The sequence below is a fragment of the Corvus cornix genome, chromosome 12 (assembly GCF_000738735.6).
Source record: "Corvus cornix cornix isolate S_Up_H32 chromosome 12, ASM73873v5, whole genome shotgun sequence".
Classification (NCBI taxonomy): Eukaryota; Metazoa; Chordata; class Aves; order Passeriformes; family Corvidae; genus Corvus; species Corvus cornix.
This window is the reverse complement of record NC_046342.1, coordinates 9,802,380-9,817,233: the sequence shown is the minus strand read 5'-3', so window position 1 is coordinate 9,817,233 and position 14,854 is coordinate 9,802,380. Positions and strand designations below refer to the sequence as shown.

Sequence of the window (14,854 nt, the reverse complement as noted above, 5' to 3'; positions counted from 1 at the left end):
ACTGCCAGCCCATGGAGTAGCATTACCAGCATTAAGCCTCCAGCCATAGCAGCACCAGGTTTGCTCTGTGGATCCCAGCACATAATTAAGATCTACAGGGCTCTGTCAATCAAGGGGAGAAAGAAACGGCAGGGAACCCTCTCCTGGGACACAGCAGAAGGCCACGTATTGCTGGTGCCAGGATGCCCAAGGGATGCTGGTGGGATGGCACAAATCAAATCCACCCCTGGAGCAAGCAGCCAGAATCCCCACCCTCCAAACTGCCTCTCCTCACCTGCTTTATGAACTGTAAACCCCCCAAAGCCAAGCTTGTGCTCTCCCAGGGCAGCATCATTGCTAACTCTTGCTCCAAAGGGAACAGCCTCTTAACAGCCCACGGGATATTGCAACCCAGGGTGGCCCTGAAGGGCAGAGACAGCACTGCATGCATGAGAGATGGGGTGCTACAGGGTTTGAGGCTTCCATCTGGCCCACTAAGGAGGCTGGGGGACAAAGAACCTTTCCAGGGCTCCAGACAAAGGGAGGAAAAGTCCAAAGAAAGCAGAGGCTGCAGAGAACAAGTCCCCTCCTGCTCCGAAACATTCTCATCAACCCTCCCCTTCAGGCCAAACCACAGAGCTTGGACCCACCGGCTCTCAGCCCACACTGCAGCGGCATCAGAGAGCAGCATGGGAAAGCTGCACCACAAGAGCATGCACAGCCTGGAGGGCAGCAGGAGAACCCCCCTCTTTTACCCTGGAGCACCAACCATTCCCAGTCTGTTCCCAAAGAGGGACTGCCCAGCAGGGTGGAGCGGCATCCCCACTGCTCCAGAGCCACACACGGCCACGCTAGCGCACAAATTGCTTCATTAAATGTCATCGCATTAAGCCAGTTTCATGAATTTAACATTGTCCCCGGACTATTGTTTGCCTGAAAATTAAATTATGGCAACATTTGTTGTTTCAACGAGTCTGTCTGTCAGGGACGGGGCTGGAGGAGGAGATGCAGGCACAGGCAGGGGATTCCACTTCGGCAGTGGGGCTCCTGTGGACATATGGCTTCAGTGAAGATGGACAACACAGCCACAGTTTCCTTTCTGGGGGCAGGAGAAGGCAAGAATCAAGCCACACGTTGTTTCGACAATGCCAACCATGCCGGATGTGGAGACATAAGCCAAGCCGCCCGGAAAGGGAAACCATCTCTCTTTTGGAGCAAATAAAGGCTCTGATCAGCCCCAGCAGCCACTGGTCAGCATGGTAAAGCATCACCCCATATCCCTCAAGGCACCACGGACCCTGGCTACCTCCACACAAGGAGCTCCAGTTGGCAGTCCAGGGCTTTTTGATCTTCCCAGATTACAAAGCTTTGCCGCATACAGGAACACTCTGAAAAATTTCTCATTTATTCTTCCTTTTCCCTAGAGCAGCTCCTCTCTGCAGTATCAGAAACAAAGGTGACAACCTTTCGCTTTGTAAAGAAAACCACCAAACGAAGCGGACTATAAATAGCACCCAAAACTGACCCGCATCCCCAGCCAAGGGGAATGAAATGAAGACAAGTGAACGAACAGCTTCAAGGTCAGAGAGACTTTTTTATTCCCCCTTTGTTCAAGGACTGGTAATTTTTATCCACGCAGGAGAGCAATCCAAAATACATCATTAGGGTTGTAGCTAATAAAACCACGCTGGCTTTTTTCAGCCCGGCGTTGTTTCCTTTGCCCACACAGGGATTATGGTGGGAGGGAGATGCTTCCCCCAGCACCTGCTCCACCAACAGAACCCCTCCTTGCATCTCAGGGCTGAGCACCCTGGACATGCCAGATCTGTCCTGGCACAAAGGCACCAACCAATGCTGCCCTCAAGAGCACAAAGAGTGGACAAATTAAAGCACTATCACATTATCCTGCCTCTCTCTGCCAGACTGTAGGGATGCTCCCCACTACTTCAGCCCATTCTCCGTCTGCAGAGAGCCGGCTTGTCACACAGCACTGGCTCTCTTCCTTCTCTCCAGCTGCTAAATGGCATTAAAAGAACTAAGCATCCATTAAATAAAACTTTCCCGCTTGCTTCCCATGTAGACAATTGCTCTCACTGCCACGGGGAGGTTTCGTGCTGGCAGCAGGTCCATAGGTACACAAAGAGCAGGGAGGTGCCAGGATCAGCTGTAGTAGCACAGGTCATCCCTGGAATGCACCAGAGAGAAACAGGGACATTGTCCCAGAGGTCTGCACTCTCACCACCACCCAGTACCCACCCCAGCTCTCTTCTATTCCTATTTCACCCCACAATGCCAACCCCACGGGACACATTTCTGCTGCCTTCCCCATCAGTACCAGCCTGCCATTAGCATCCTTTCTCCTGCTCCACTTCAGAAAAACCCATAATTAACGAGGGCAAGAGGCCAAACAACAGCTCTTCCAAGCAGCCTGGGACTGACACCATCCCCGCCTGGACCTGGAGACAAATGACCCCCCCCATGTATCAAAGTCACAGAGATGGATTACAGGATCCAGCAGCCACTAAGGGGCAGCTGGAGTCCACATCCTGCATCCCCAAGTGCCATACCACACCTCCACCTTGCTCTTGATGATGGATTTTCCTCCCAGCCTGGAAAGGAAAAGCAGGGAGGTCAGCCCATGGGGATGTCTGACCTTCCCCGCGGTCATGTGTCTACCTGAGGCAGGGCTAGAACATGCAGAGACCCAGACAACACTTGGAGCTGGCTGAGCTCCTGCTAAACACACATCCTCCCTCCTCCAGCAGGCCAGGGGCTGAGGGCAAATTCCTCAGGCACCATTAAATCTGGGTTAATGGGGGCTGCACAAAGGCAAAGCAAGACACCAGCACTGCCCCTTCACACCAGGCACAGGGACAGTCCCTGCCTCCCAAACTGCTGCCTTCCTGAGAAGCCAAGCCATCCTCCTTTTTCTTGGCTGCCTTTGGTGGGAGGTAGGGGCCATTCTCCCACCTGAAAAGCCAAAATTAGTCAGTGTTTGTGAAAGTTAGCCAGTGAATAGGCACAATGGCTCCAACAGGAGGGATCCAACAGAGCTGGGCCCTCCCAGCTCATTTCCATCTTAATGGAGTGGCTTTTCCCCCTGCCCTGTCCCCTTGGGGCCACCACAGAGGTCCCCAGCAGGAGGCACAGTCCAAAGCAAGAGTCGTGCTCCCGCTCTTCCCAGCAGAATAGAGGTCACAGACAGAGGCCACAGCCCTACATTCAGCAGCAGAGAGATGCGGAAGAAAATGCTCAGCAGCTTCACGCTTCAGCAACCAAACCAACCCCACCAGCTAAGAGGGAAAACCCACTGCTCACTCCTGGCACTGCACGCCCCCAGCCAGCCCACACACCCCTTTTCCTAACGCCAGTCCTCAATGACTGTGACCCAGACATTTATGGGGGCTCAGCATCCCCATCAACGACCCCAAAGATCACTCGTCTGCCTTGTTCTCCCCGCGCTGCAAAGCCATGGCCACCAATGCGTTACACAGCCCTGCAACAACAGGGGCAGGACCAGCGAGGCACAGTCACAAACCCCTGCAAGCTCTTGCTTTTTCCTTTCCCAGCCCTATTTCCACAATACTTCCAATGTGGCAGCCCCTGCCAGGGCATAGGATGGTCAGCAGGGACCAGCTGTGAAGATGATGCCGCCGTGTTTGGCTGGCACAGACCTGCCAGCTCCTGAGTACACCCCGCAGGGCAGCACCGACCCGTCCCGAGGGGCTGCCAAAGGGCGTTTTGCCCTCAAACCCCTTTTGAGGGTGATTACAGAAGTCAGGTTTGCACCCGGTAGCCCTTTTGAAGACAGGGGGTCTTTGGGATCCGCCTCCACCCCTGAGCCTCCTCCGGCTTGCACAACGCGCTGCTCCCCAGAAGTCACCTTGCCGGACACCGGCGAAGTCCAGCAGCCCCGCTGCCGTGGCTCCAGGGCGGGCTGATGGATGGGGGCGAGCACACGGCTGCCTGCGGGCGCCCGGCGCCAGGGAGAGGCGAGACGTGCACCGTCAGCGCTTTCAGCAGCGAAGGCTGGAGCAGCACTGGCTGCTGCTGCTGCCTCCCGGCTGGCCGGGCGCCAGGCTCCCAGGCCTCGCTCACCTGCCGGCTTTGTGCGGAGAGCGGAGCAGATGGGGGGAAGAAAAAAGAGGGCTGTGGCTTGTGAGTCAAAAAGCCTGGGGGCACGGAGGGTGGAGGGAGTGGGCTTTGAGGGCAGTGGGTCCCCTGCCACCTCCTCTCCTTCCCCAAGGCTGTCTGAGCATGCTGGAGCATCCCTTGGAGTGCCAGGAGACGAAATGTTCATGCCCATCCATCCTGCACGAGGCAGGAGCAGGAACCCCAGTGGCATTCCCCTCCAGGAGTCACCCCAGGACGAAGCTGGCAGCTGCCTGGAGCCACGGCCTCGCCGCCCCGGCAGATCCCAGAGGCCAACGGTTCACGATGAATTTCTAATTGTTTCCTCCAACAATGAGACATCCTGTTCAGAGCCGGGCGGCGCAACAAAGCCCAACGCCGGCGAGAGCGGGGCCCCTTCCTGCTGAGCAGGAATGGGGCGATGCCGAGCGCTCCCTGCCACCAGCAAGGGGATGGGAAGGCTCCGCCGCCCCCTCCCCACCACCCCATCCACTTAATACGCCTGCTCTCCAGCCTCCACCTTGATTAAAACAGCTTAACGACTCCAGCGAGAGCTCTCGAGGGGGCGGGGAGCCGCCAAGAGGTATTTGATGGATTCACTTTGGCAACCGTCGGCTACCTTGTCATGCCAATAAAATTATTGCCATTGATTGGGGAGAGGCACGGGCGCATGCTCCGAGGAGCGCATCTCCCTCACGGGGCTGGGTGCAGGCGCCCACGGGGGCTGTATGTGTGTGGGGAGGGGGTTAGGGGTCTCCAGAGGATGAGATGGGGACAGAGCAGGAGAGGGCAGAGGGAAGAGGCAGGAGGAACAAAAGGCCCTTGTGCCGGGCAGCCAGCTGGGAAGAGGCAGCAACATGGGCAGGAGAGGATTTCCAGGGGCTGCGCAGGGGTCGATGCCTGGGGAGTCCGCAGGGGTCACCGGCTGACACCGCCAGGGCCAGGGCTGGGTTCATGCCCCAAATCTGTCCTGTGTCCCCCTCACACACCCCAAAAGAAAAGCCAGCCAAGGCACAGGCAGTAAGTAGGATAGCCAGCAGCAGGGTCACGAGGCGGGCCAAGCCTTCCTGCGCACTCTGGGAGCCGGATTTCACGCGCCGAGACACAAAGGGCCCCTTTTCAGCCAGAGCTGCTTACCCTGAGCACTAAGAGAGGGTGATGAGAAAGGATCCGTGGGGACAGGGACTGGCAGGGTGGGCAGGGAGCCTGACGGCTGCTTCTCCCACCTCACATAGACCACGATCAGGTCATGCATCATCCCCAGGAGGCAAACACACAGGGGGTTTTGTGGTAGAAGGGAGCCAGCAGGCAACAGGGAAATCCCAAAAAGGCCCCAGTCAGCAACTCCCCCTCTCCACAGCACCTATTTTCTGTCCAGACACACCAAGGGTTGTGAGCACACTGAAGCATCCTTAATCCAAAGCTTTTAGAGAACTCAAAGGGGGTGCCTCCATAGGCTGCCAAATCTGCTCCCCCCAAAGCACCCTCATCTCCCTGCCCACAGCAGGACAGGGAGCTGCCGTGGAGCCCCTCAACCCTCCCCAGGCTAGGAGAGGAGCACCACGTCCTGTTGCTAGGGATGGGGATAACCCACAGTGTGAAGAGATTATTATTTTTATTTTTATCAAAGAAGTGAAACCAAATCAGCCAGACATAGGCCCAGTTCAGCTGTGCTTTCTGTGGGAGAGAATAAACAAGCCGTGGCAAGCGCAAGCCCCAGGCGGGGAGCAGATTCCCAACGGAGACATGATGTGTTCATGCCCAAGGCCAGCCCGTTCCAGGACAGAACAGGGAGCTACAGGGATTGCGGTGGTGACTGGGGAGACAGATAATCCTCCAAAAATGAGAGCTCAGCTGGCTGCAAGGGATGTGTAGTGCGATGCTGTCCTGGCTGGGATGCACTGGCTGCACTGTTCTACAATCACTCCTGCCTTAGGGATCTCCAGCACCTGGATCCCCAGAGGTGCTGGGTATCTCCTGCAGGGCTGTGGCAGCAGGGACAGCTCACAGCCTCCCTGGTCCACAGCAGCCAGGGACAGCTGTGGGCAGAGAGCCACCGGCTGCTTTGAGAGAGGAACTCAGCTCATCCCCCCAAAAATAACCAGACAGCACCCAAAACTGGGTCAACCCACAAGGGCTACACTGAGCTCAGCAGAGCCCCAAGGCGGTGCTGTGTGCGTAACGAGGAGCAGAGCAGCAAAGGAGGGAAGCCGGGTCTGTGCTGCACCTCCCAGAATGTCCCACTGCTCCAGCCTCCAGCCCAGCATGGTGCAGTTACTGGGAGGGGGCTGCACCATCAGCACACCCCCTCCAGTGCCATCCTTCTTCCCTCCCTCCCTCCATACAACACTTCAAGCACACCCAAAATCAAGTCCTTGGCACACACATCAAGAGCTGACACGGGTGCAGTGTCAAATGTACCTTTCCAGCACATGACTGAGCACTCCCATTGCAATCATACACACAGCTTCCTATCCACCCAAAAAATAGAAAAGACAACCTGGGAAAACGATAACTGCCTAATAAAAAGATTGCCAATTGAGGACAGGTGGTTTCCAGGAAAAACCCAAGCATTAGGAAGCAAGCCTCATTTCCCTTTCAAAAACATCCCCTGACATCCCTGCTGCAGCATGCTCATGGCTCACGTCCCCATGTCACTTCCCCATCCACAGCATTCTCAGACTATAGGGTACAAGGCCAGGTCCCTGCCGTGCCAGCTCAGGAGTACAGAGGAAGTGGCTCAGTGCCAGCTCCAGCAGCGTTGGAACCCATCCCTGCATTGTTCACCTGGGCACGGCTGGAATTCCCTGAGTGCCCCAGTCCCATGACTGCTGGCACAGAGGACAGCGAGCACGCGGGACCAAGGGCTCTCCAAGCCTGGCCTCTCCACATAACTCAGGATCAGCCAAAGATAACTGCCTGCCTGGTAATGCTGCAGGACAAGCTGAGACTGGGCTGCCATGGGTTCCGCTGCTGCAGCCCGCTCAGCATCCCAGGGGTTGTGATCTCCATCCCCCTGCTGCCTCCCCATTCCAGCCCACAGCCCCTGTCCTGCAGACAGTTTTGCAAATCTGACATTGCCTACAGGATCCTTCCTCCCCCCTGGAGTTGGGGTCTCCCTGCAGCTGTGGTGGCAGCAGGTGCTGCCCAGCACCCTGCCCTCGCAGCAGCAACTGTTGGTGGCAGGGCTGGGGAGAGGCTGCAGGGCAGCCACAGGCTCGCGTGGCTTTTTGGGGGGGACAAAGGGAGGCTCTGTCTGCATGCAACAGTCTGGACAAATGCTGGGCATGGGAGCTGCCATCCAAGGAAAAGCCAGACGCAGCACTGACTCTGGCCTGACCTTACCCCGGCCCAGATGGCGAGATCGGTGCCCCTCAGCAGAGCAGCATCCATTACAGGGCTCCTGGGGGTGGGGAGGAGGGCACCCAGCTGTCGGTACAGCCCTTCCTCTCCCAAAGGAGATGCCAGGGCTTCTGGAAAGGGTGGGGGGGCTGGCAGGCTGCACCAAGCCTAGTGTGGGTGTTTGCCAAGGGGACGGTGGGAAACACCAACAGCTTAAAAGCAGAGGGATTGCAAGCACTGCTGAAGGATGCACCCCCCGACACCGTGCTACTCCCCCACACACCCTCTCTGCCTGGAGGAGCCACCTTGGCTACACTCTGCTGAACCCCTGCCAGGTATCACATCTCCTGGCTGGGGACACACTGGTTCCACTCAAAGCCAGGTCAGCAGCCCCTCCTCACCCTCCCCTGCCTCCGGCCTGGCAGCCAGGCAGCAGGATCAGGTAGCTGCTGAGGCAGCGCTTTGCTGGGCAGCCAGGCAGCCCCTGCCGCAGGAGGGCTGGGCTGCCCACCTCAAGGTCACTGCAGGGACAAGGAGAGGACCTCGTGGCGCAGGATTTGGAGCCTGCAAAGTGCTCCCATGCCGCCAGTAGAGAGCTCTGCAACCCCAGGGGATCTGGGGGCTCCGGGCAGGATGAGCCTATAAAACCTACGTGGCATTCCAGCGCAGAGACAGGACTGAGACCCATCTCTTCAGTCTCAGCAGCTCCATGTCCTCACGCCCTGCAGGGCCAGAGAGCCACACCAGCTCTTTGGGGCACCAAGTTTAAAATTAGGAAAAACAAAGCTTGGGAAAACCCTGCAGGGAAGGAGGATGCTCAAACCACACCTGGGCATCAAGTTCTGGCCACAGCCATGGCTGCAGCATGCAGCCCACCCACCAACCAGGCACCCAGCCTAGATGACCCCTTCCAAATGGCTCTGAAGGTGCAAAGACCAGGGAAAAACTGAAAAAAGCAGTTAGAAGAAAAATTCAATTTGCTGTCTAAAAGCCAACCACCAGCCCCTCTAGATAACTGAGGAACTAGAGGTGTAACACTGTTGCTGTGGCTTTTTGAACCCTCCTCCCACATGCTCCTTCCTTCCCATCCCCATCTAAAAGCTCCCATCTGGAGCCCAGCGGCAGGAGCAGCCAGCAGCAACATGACACCAGTCCCTCTGGATCCCTCATCGATCCGGAAGGGAGGACAAGCTGCCTCCATCCCCACAGCCCTGCTGCCACTCTGCACCCCTCCAAGGACTCCAGAAAGCAAAGCAGAAGATGTGGGGCTAGAGAGAACCCCTCCCTCCTGCTCCCCATCCCAACATGTGCTGCCCATGCCCCAAAAACACTGCTAATAGGCAGGGGTACAGGTGAGTCTGTCAGGGGTCCTGGGGTAACAGGGGCAGAGCGAGTAGGACATATGGGGACTACACAATGGCATCCTGCTCCAGATTCCTGCCAGGGAAACCACCCTGCCTCCTGCAGGGCACCCTGGCCAGCACAGAGCAGGAGACATAGCAAAAATGCAGAATGCTGTGACCAAGACAGTGCTGGAACACCTCACAAGTCACAGAGGGACAGGTCAAACCCCTCAGCCAAGCTCTGGTCCATAGCAGGGACCCTACCAGGACCTTCATGCGGCCTTTCCCTGGCTGAGGATGTGTTAATGGCAGCTATGTTTATACAGGGCATGTACAGCAGTAATTACAGGCATGATGTTATGATAACAGGAAATCCGTGCCCTGTGGAGATGCAGGCAGAGAAAGGCACGCATGGAGCTATTTGCTAATTGCCACCAACAAGCAGCCTTTTGTGCTGTGGTGGGGTACAGGAAGTGAAGTCTCCCCCTCGCAGGGCTGGAGCCGTCAGCACCCACCTTTGCCCACCCTGCCCAGGTCAATGACAAGGCCAGATGGACAGAGGATCCACACGGACAGAGTCTGCCTCGTGGCAGCTCCAGGGCAGGCCCACCTGCCCCCGAGACATGACAGGATGGGCTCTGATCAACCATCAGCAAGGACTCTACTTCCTTATGATATAACCCTTCCAAAAGGCAGAGGTTTTGTAAATTCAGTTGGCAGAGAGAAGCAAGGGGAAATTGTCCCTCCCCAGCCCTTTGCACACTACCCCAAATACATCAAGTCACTCTATTATGGAGGCACAGCCTGACCTGTACCCCACAAAGGGCCAGTGAGGCAAGCAGTCCCTACCCATCAGCATCACTGAGGCCTTTCCTACCTTTTTGATCTTCCCGCTCCGTGTGCCTGCGAAGACAACAGTTTGTCCTCTGTAGTCATAGGCAGCCACCGAGGTCATCCCATCCTCTTTATCCACAAAGAGTGGGGTCCCCTCGATGGTGACAGTCCCGCCCAGCGGCTGGTTAAAATCCTGGCCACAGAAATTGTCGTCGATCTGCAGCGGCTGTTGGAAGAAAGCAGAGGAGAGATGAGCTTTTTGCCAATGCCTTGACGTGTTGGACCTCCCAGACAGCAATCAGCGATCTCCCACCTTCACCCCACAGTTACAGCACCTTTGGCAGCGCCCTACCACAGCCATCCCACCTCACCAGCCAAGGGAAGGCATGAGTTGATGTTTCCCTAACATTCCCTACACACTGATGTAAGGCACTTGGGACAGATCCACTGCATGCAGGCCCTCTTTACATCTGAACAGGCTTTGCAGGCCAAGACCACGGCTCTCTGTCCTCTGCATCCTACAGAGCAGCACTTACAAACCCAGCATGAGCCAGCCCAGCATCCCTACTCCACCCTCCATCCCTACCAGTGCCATCTCAGACACGTGGGATGTCAGCAGAAGCTCCCCAGCACACACACATTTCTCTCCTCCTCATCCCAGCACTAAGCTTAAAAAAAAAACCAGCTTGGCAGCAAGGCAGGAGGGTCTGAATCCTGCACCCCAGCCTTCCCCCAAAGACAAAACAATTCCCAGACAAGGCCATGCCAAGGCAAACAAGTCAGGCCTCCTGGAAGAGCCTCACTTCACATAGCAAAGCCTCCAGCAAACACACTACCCACCTGCCAGCCCTGTTCCTCCTCCCACAGGAACGTCTTTGGGAAATCCCCACATTTTTTCCATGCTGCCTTGCCCCAGACAAGGCGCCTGGCTCCGCCAGCTGCCTCCTCAGTTCAGAGGGAGCCCACACATCTGGGAGAAGCTTTTGCAAGCTCTGCCCAGGGAGAGGCAGAAGCAGGGCTGCACTGGCCTCTCTCCACTCTCAAGGCCGTGACAGCAGGGACCTCCAGCAAGGACAGTCCAAGGATGGGCAAGGCAAAGGCAGAGGGATGACCCCTGTGAAAGCTGAGTTGCAGGCAGGGCAGTGGGACCAGGACCAGCTCCACAGCACTCACCTCTACCTCGAGCATCCTCACCCTGACCTGCTGAGCGGAACAACAGACCCTGGCCACGGCTGTCTGGCCTGGGGGGTACATGGGCCTTTCAGTGTTCCCCCACGAGGCAACAGCCTCACATGGTCACACAGCACCAGCAAAATCCCTGTTCTGTCCCAGGCAGTGAAGGGCTTTGCCAAATCCCCAAGGGTGGCAGCGAGCCTGGGTGCAGGAGGGTAGAGCGGCAAGGCAGGCACAGCTGACAGGGAGACAGCCTGCTCCGGTCACGGGATTCTTCCACTTCACAAGGTTCCTTATATAATTTTGAATTTAAAGGGGAGAGAGGTTTTTTGGCAAGCAGCAGGCTCCAAATGCATGCCAGTCCCCAAGGGGTTTTAAATCCATACCGCATGTGCATGGAGCATATGGGAAAATGCCGAGCTCCACGTACGCAAGGGCAGCACAGAGCTCTGTAATTCCCACTCATCACTGCCTGGGAAGCAAGGATCAGCCCGGACCGGCTCCCACCAACAACCCACAGTCACCCATGTGGAGGGGAGAAAACACAGCACTTTTCCATGCCCCAGCACAATACACTCGCAGCTACAATGGCATCAGCCTCCCACAGCCATGGCAAGGCTGCTCGCCCTCCTCACCATGCCACCATTCAGCTCCAAGGCCAGTGGTGCAACTCCCTGCTGCAGCAGGAACTCAGTGCTGTGCCAGCCTTCCAACAGGGAAGGACCAGTCACATTCAGCCTCCCCAGGCACTTTGGGGATGCTGGGCGGCTCCCTCAGTCACTCTAACTTTGGGGTTTGGGTGTTGAGTTAATGTACAGACAAAGATCAACTCCATTCCCCGCCTGACTGTTGCTCATCCTTCCCCGAACTGGGGGAACTCCTATAGCCAGTCATGAGAGATGCGGGGATCTCCAAAACAGGAACATGGGGCACCACGCGTCTCTGCAACCACATGAAAAAAAGGGAAGGGAAATCACAACCTCCCCACTCATCCTCTGAATGCCAGCCTTGCCCTCTCCTATCCATTGGCCAACACACATACTAAGCGTCCTCCTCTGCATTACGAGGCTAGGAATTTTAAAAGAGCAGATCCTAGAAAATCATCTTCCTAATCACAGAGCGAGATGTGAGCGATGTTCCAGCCGATACACAGCTCCCATCCAAATATCCGGGATTTCTCAGGTGCTTTGCTGGGGAAAAACTTCTGTCACCCACAGCCCAAACAAACCCCAGCACCTTCCACCCAGACATCTGCAGTAGCAGAAGGGTTAAGGGCAATGCCACGAAGGTATTCAAGCCCTGGCACTCCGGAGTGCAGATTCTGCTCCCTCTGAGTTCAATCTGCAGCTTCCCCACCCGCGCGGCTGCTGAATATGCAAGAGGAGAGATGTTTATGGTGTTTACTGCTCTCTGCTTTGTCTCAACATACTCTCTGGGAGATGACAAATACAGCTGCGCTCTGGGACCGAGGAGCTCCCGCCGCCGCCATGCTGACACCACCTCGATAAATAATTACGCCAACAATTAGCTCATTAACAGCAAACTGCCTCGTTAGGGAAGCGCAGGCAGCACAGAGAGGTCGGGCCAAGGGCGGCAGTGCCGGGGTTACGGAACCCACCGACATCTCTGGCAGATGCAGGCTGTGGGGAGAGGCAAGGCAGAGGGACGGAGGGAAGGATGGACAGAGGGACAGCTGTCCCCCAGCCGGTGCTGGCAGGGACCGACACGCACCACGGCACGCGAGGGCCAGTGACCTTGGAGCGTTTCAGCCCGCAGATGCTGGGATCTGCAGGAGACACTGGGATCTGCAGGAGGCGTCGGGATCTGCCCACTCTCGCATTTGCATGGGTTTTTGCAGGGACCTTCAGCCTACTGCAAGGGGGGGTGTTTCTTTTGGGGGTTCTTGGGCTGTTTTTTTAATTATTTTTATCTTTTGCTTTTATTTCCGTGCTTTCCTTTGGCACCCCTCTCTATTGCCCCTGGCTCAGACACCCCAGGCTGCTATCTGCACAGCACAGCAGTCTTCTCTCTCCCAGCACTACTTTTTGCCTCCTCACAACAGGATCAGGAAATTCGGATTTCCTGGGGAAAGGGACCTGAAGGAGCGGGGAAGCAGGCCCACAGCACCAAGCGAGCAGGAGCGGGTGTCTCCTGATATGCCTTGTCTCATTGCCTCCCTTCAAGCCCACTTACGAAAGCAATGAGGGAGCAGACAGCACGACAAGGCTCGCATCACTCAGCATTATTAATTAGCCAGTAATTCGCCAGTTAACACCATTATAGGCTCACCCCATCCCCCTGTGCATCTCCAGGGCCTGCGATGGAGGATGTGGAGGGATGCAAAGAGCCAGGGAGGAGGTTACAGGAGGCTGGTACTAAGTGCCAGGCTGGGATGCCAGTCTTTTTGTGCATTAATCGCTGCTCAGGAATAATCCCAGTGTGGTACAGTTTGTTACCACCTGCATTTCTCTGGCTGCCCCGGAAAGGATTTGGCTTATCCTGGCCCACTTTCAGCCAGTTTGTCACCAGCCATTGCCCTGTGCCAGCAAGCTGGGCAGCAAGCCTTACTGAGGAGTCAAAACTCATTTTCTCCCTGGGGTAGCCCAGGGAAAGCTGATGCCCACATCCTGCTGGCTCCAGACACTGTCTCTGCCCACACTGCCAGCCCGGGAGTCAAGGGCTCCGGGAACTCCCTGCTGCAACCTCTGCACTCCAGCTTCAGCCCACTGCCCTTTCCCAGCCCTTGTTCCCCCCAGTTTGGGGACAGGAGCACTGGGCAGATGCACTGAGCACATCTGGCCACAGGCACAAAGACCTCTGAGCCCTGCACTGCACAGGGGAAGAAAAGAGCCTGGCTACACAACACCAAGCCCCTCTCAGTGAAACACTGGGAGCAGCAAAGCCTCTGGAGAGGTTCAGGGGCGATTTAGGCAGCAGGGCTGGCACAGGGAAATGGCCTGGGTGCCTCCACAAGATGCCTCTGCTGCTTTTGGAAGTACATGCTCAGGTCTGAGTGCACCAGTGTGAGGAGCCTCCCTGCAGAGCCAGCTTCACTCCCCTTCCCACTTCCAGATCACTGGATCCCAGAGGGAGGGAGAGAGAAATGGGAGGGAGGAATTCGCTCCACTCACCAGTGTTGGTGAGGCATCACTAACATCTCCTGAGCTGCCTGGCAGCCTCTCCTCCCAGCTCCAGCACCAGCTCTGGAGAATCAGAGAATCCCCCTGCAGTGCTGGGGATGAGCATCCCTTGGCCCTGCACTGCTCGAGGTCTGGGAGTGCAGTGCTGGCAAAACCTCCTCCAGAACAGACCAGCCTCAGCCCCTTACTGCCATGAAAGAGCAGAGCAAGAGGGCTCCTTGCACATTTTCCATATGGATGGGGTGTAATTTCCAAGCAACTACTGACTTGAGCAATTACATTTTGCCTCCTTCGAAATAAAAAAGCCAGCATGCCCTTTATTTTCTGGCCAGTCCTCACCACCAAGAAATCTGCCACTGCCATGACTCACCCCAGAGGTGGCTTTATTCTGTTTAGGGGCACAGAAATTCCTGCCAGAAAGAGGGTACATGCTTCAAGTGGTCTGGTTTGGCCTGTGCTTAACACAGCAAGGAGCTGAGGGCTTGACTCACGATCCAGTCATGTCTTGCCCCACTCTGCCTGGCAGCTGGAGAAGGACTGGGACAGAAAACACCACCTGGCTCCCCTGGGGGAGGGTGCCACTCCCCAGCCTAACCCATACAAAAGCAGGAGCCTCCCCATCACGACACACATCCTTCCACCCCACGAGCCACATCTGCAGGACCCAGAGAGTACCTTGAGATCCACTTACTCCCAGGGGCTGGCCACCAGGTAGCAGTCCCAGGACCCTCAGAGTTTAAAACAATCCTCGGAGTGCAGGGGGGCAGAGCAGCCTCCCCAAGCCCAGGGGACGTGGCATTAGTGGGGCACTGGGAGAGGAGAGCCGGGAGTGCGGGAGGCAGCAGCGAGCAACTCCGCCGCCGAGCCAGCAGCTGCGCGACCCAACAGGCAGCCGTGTAACGATTTCATCAT

General features: G+C 56.6%; 1 protein-coding gene across 1 annotated transcript in view; it reads right to left on the bottom strand.

The window, feature by feature from the left end:
• Positions 1-14,854, bottom strand: part of PLXNA1 (plexin A1) — a 116,048-nt gene that overhangs the window by 84,820 nt on the left and 16,374 nt on the right. The window contains 1 exon segment of the mRNA XM_039558814.1: positions 9,673-9,855. Coding sequence (XP_039414748.1) covers positions 9,673-9,855 — 183 coding nt within the window.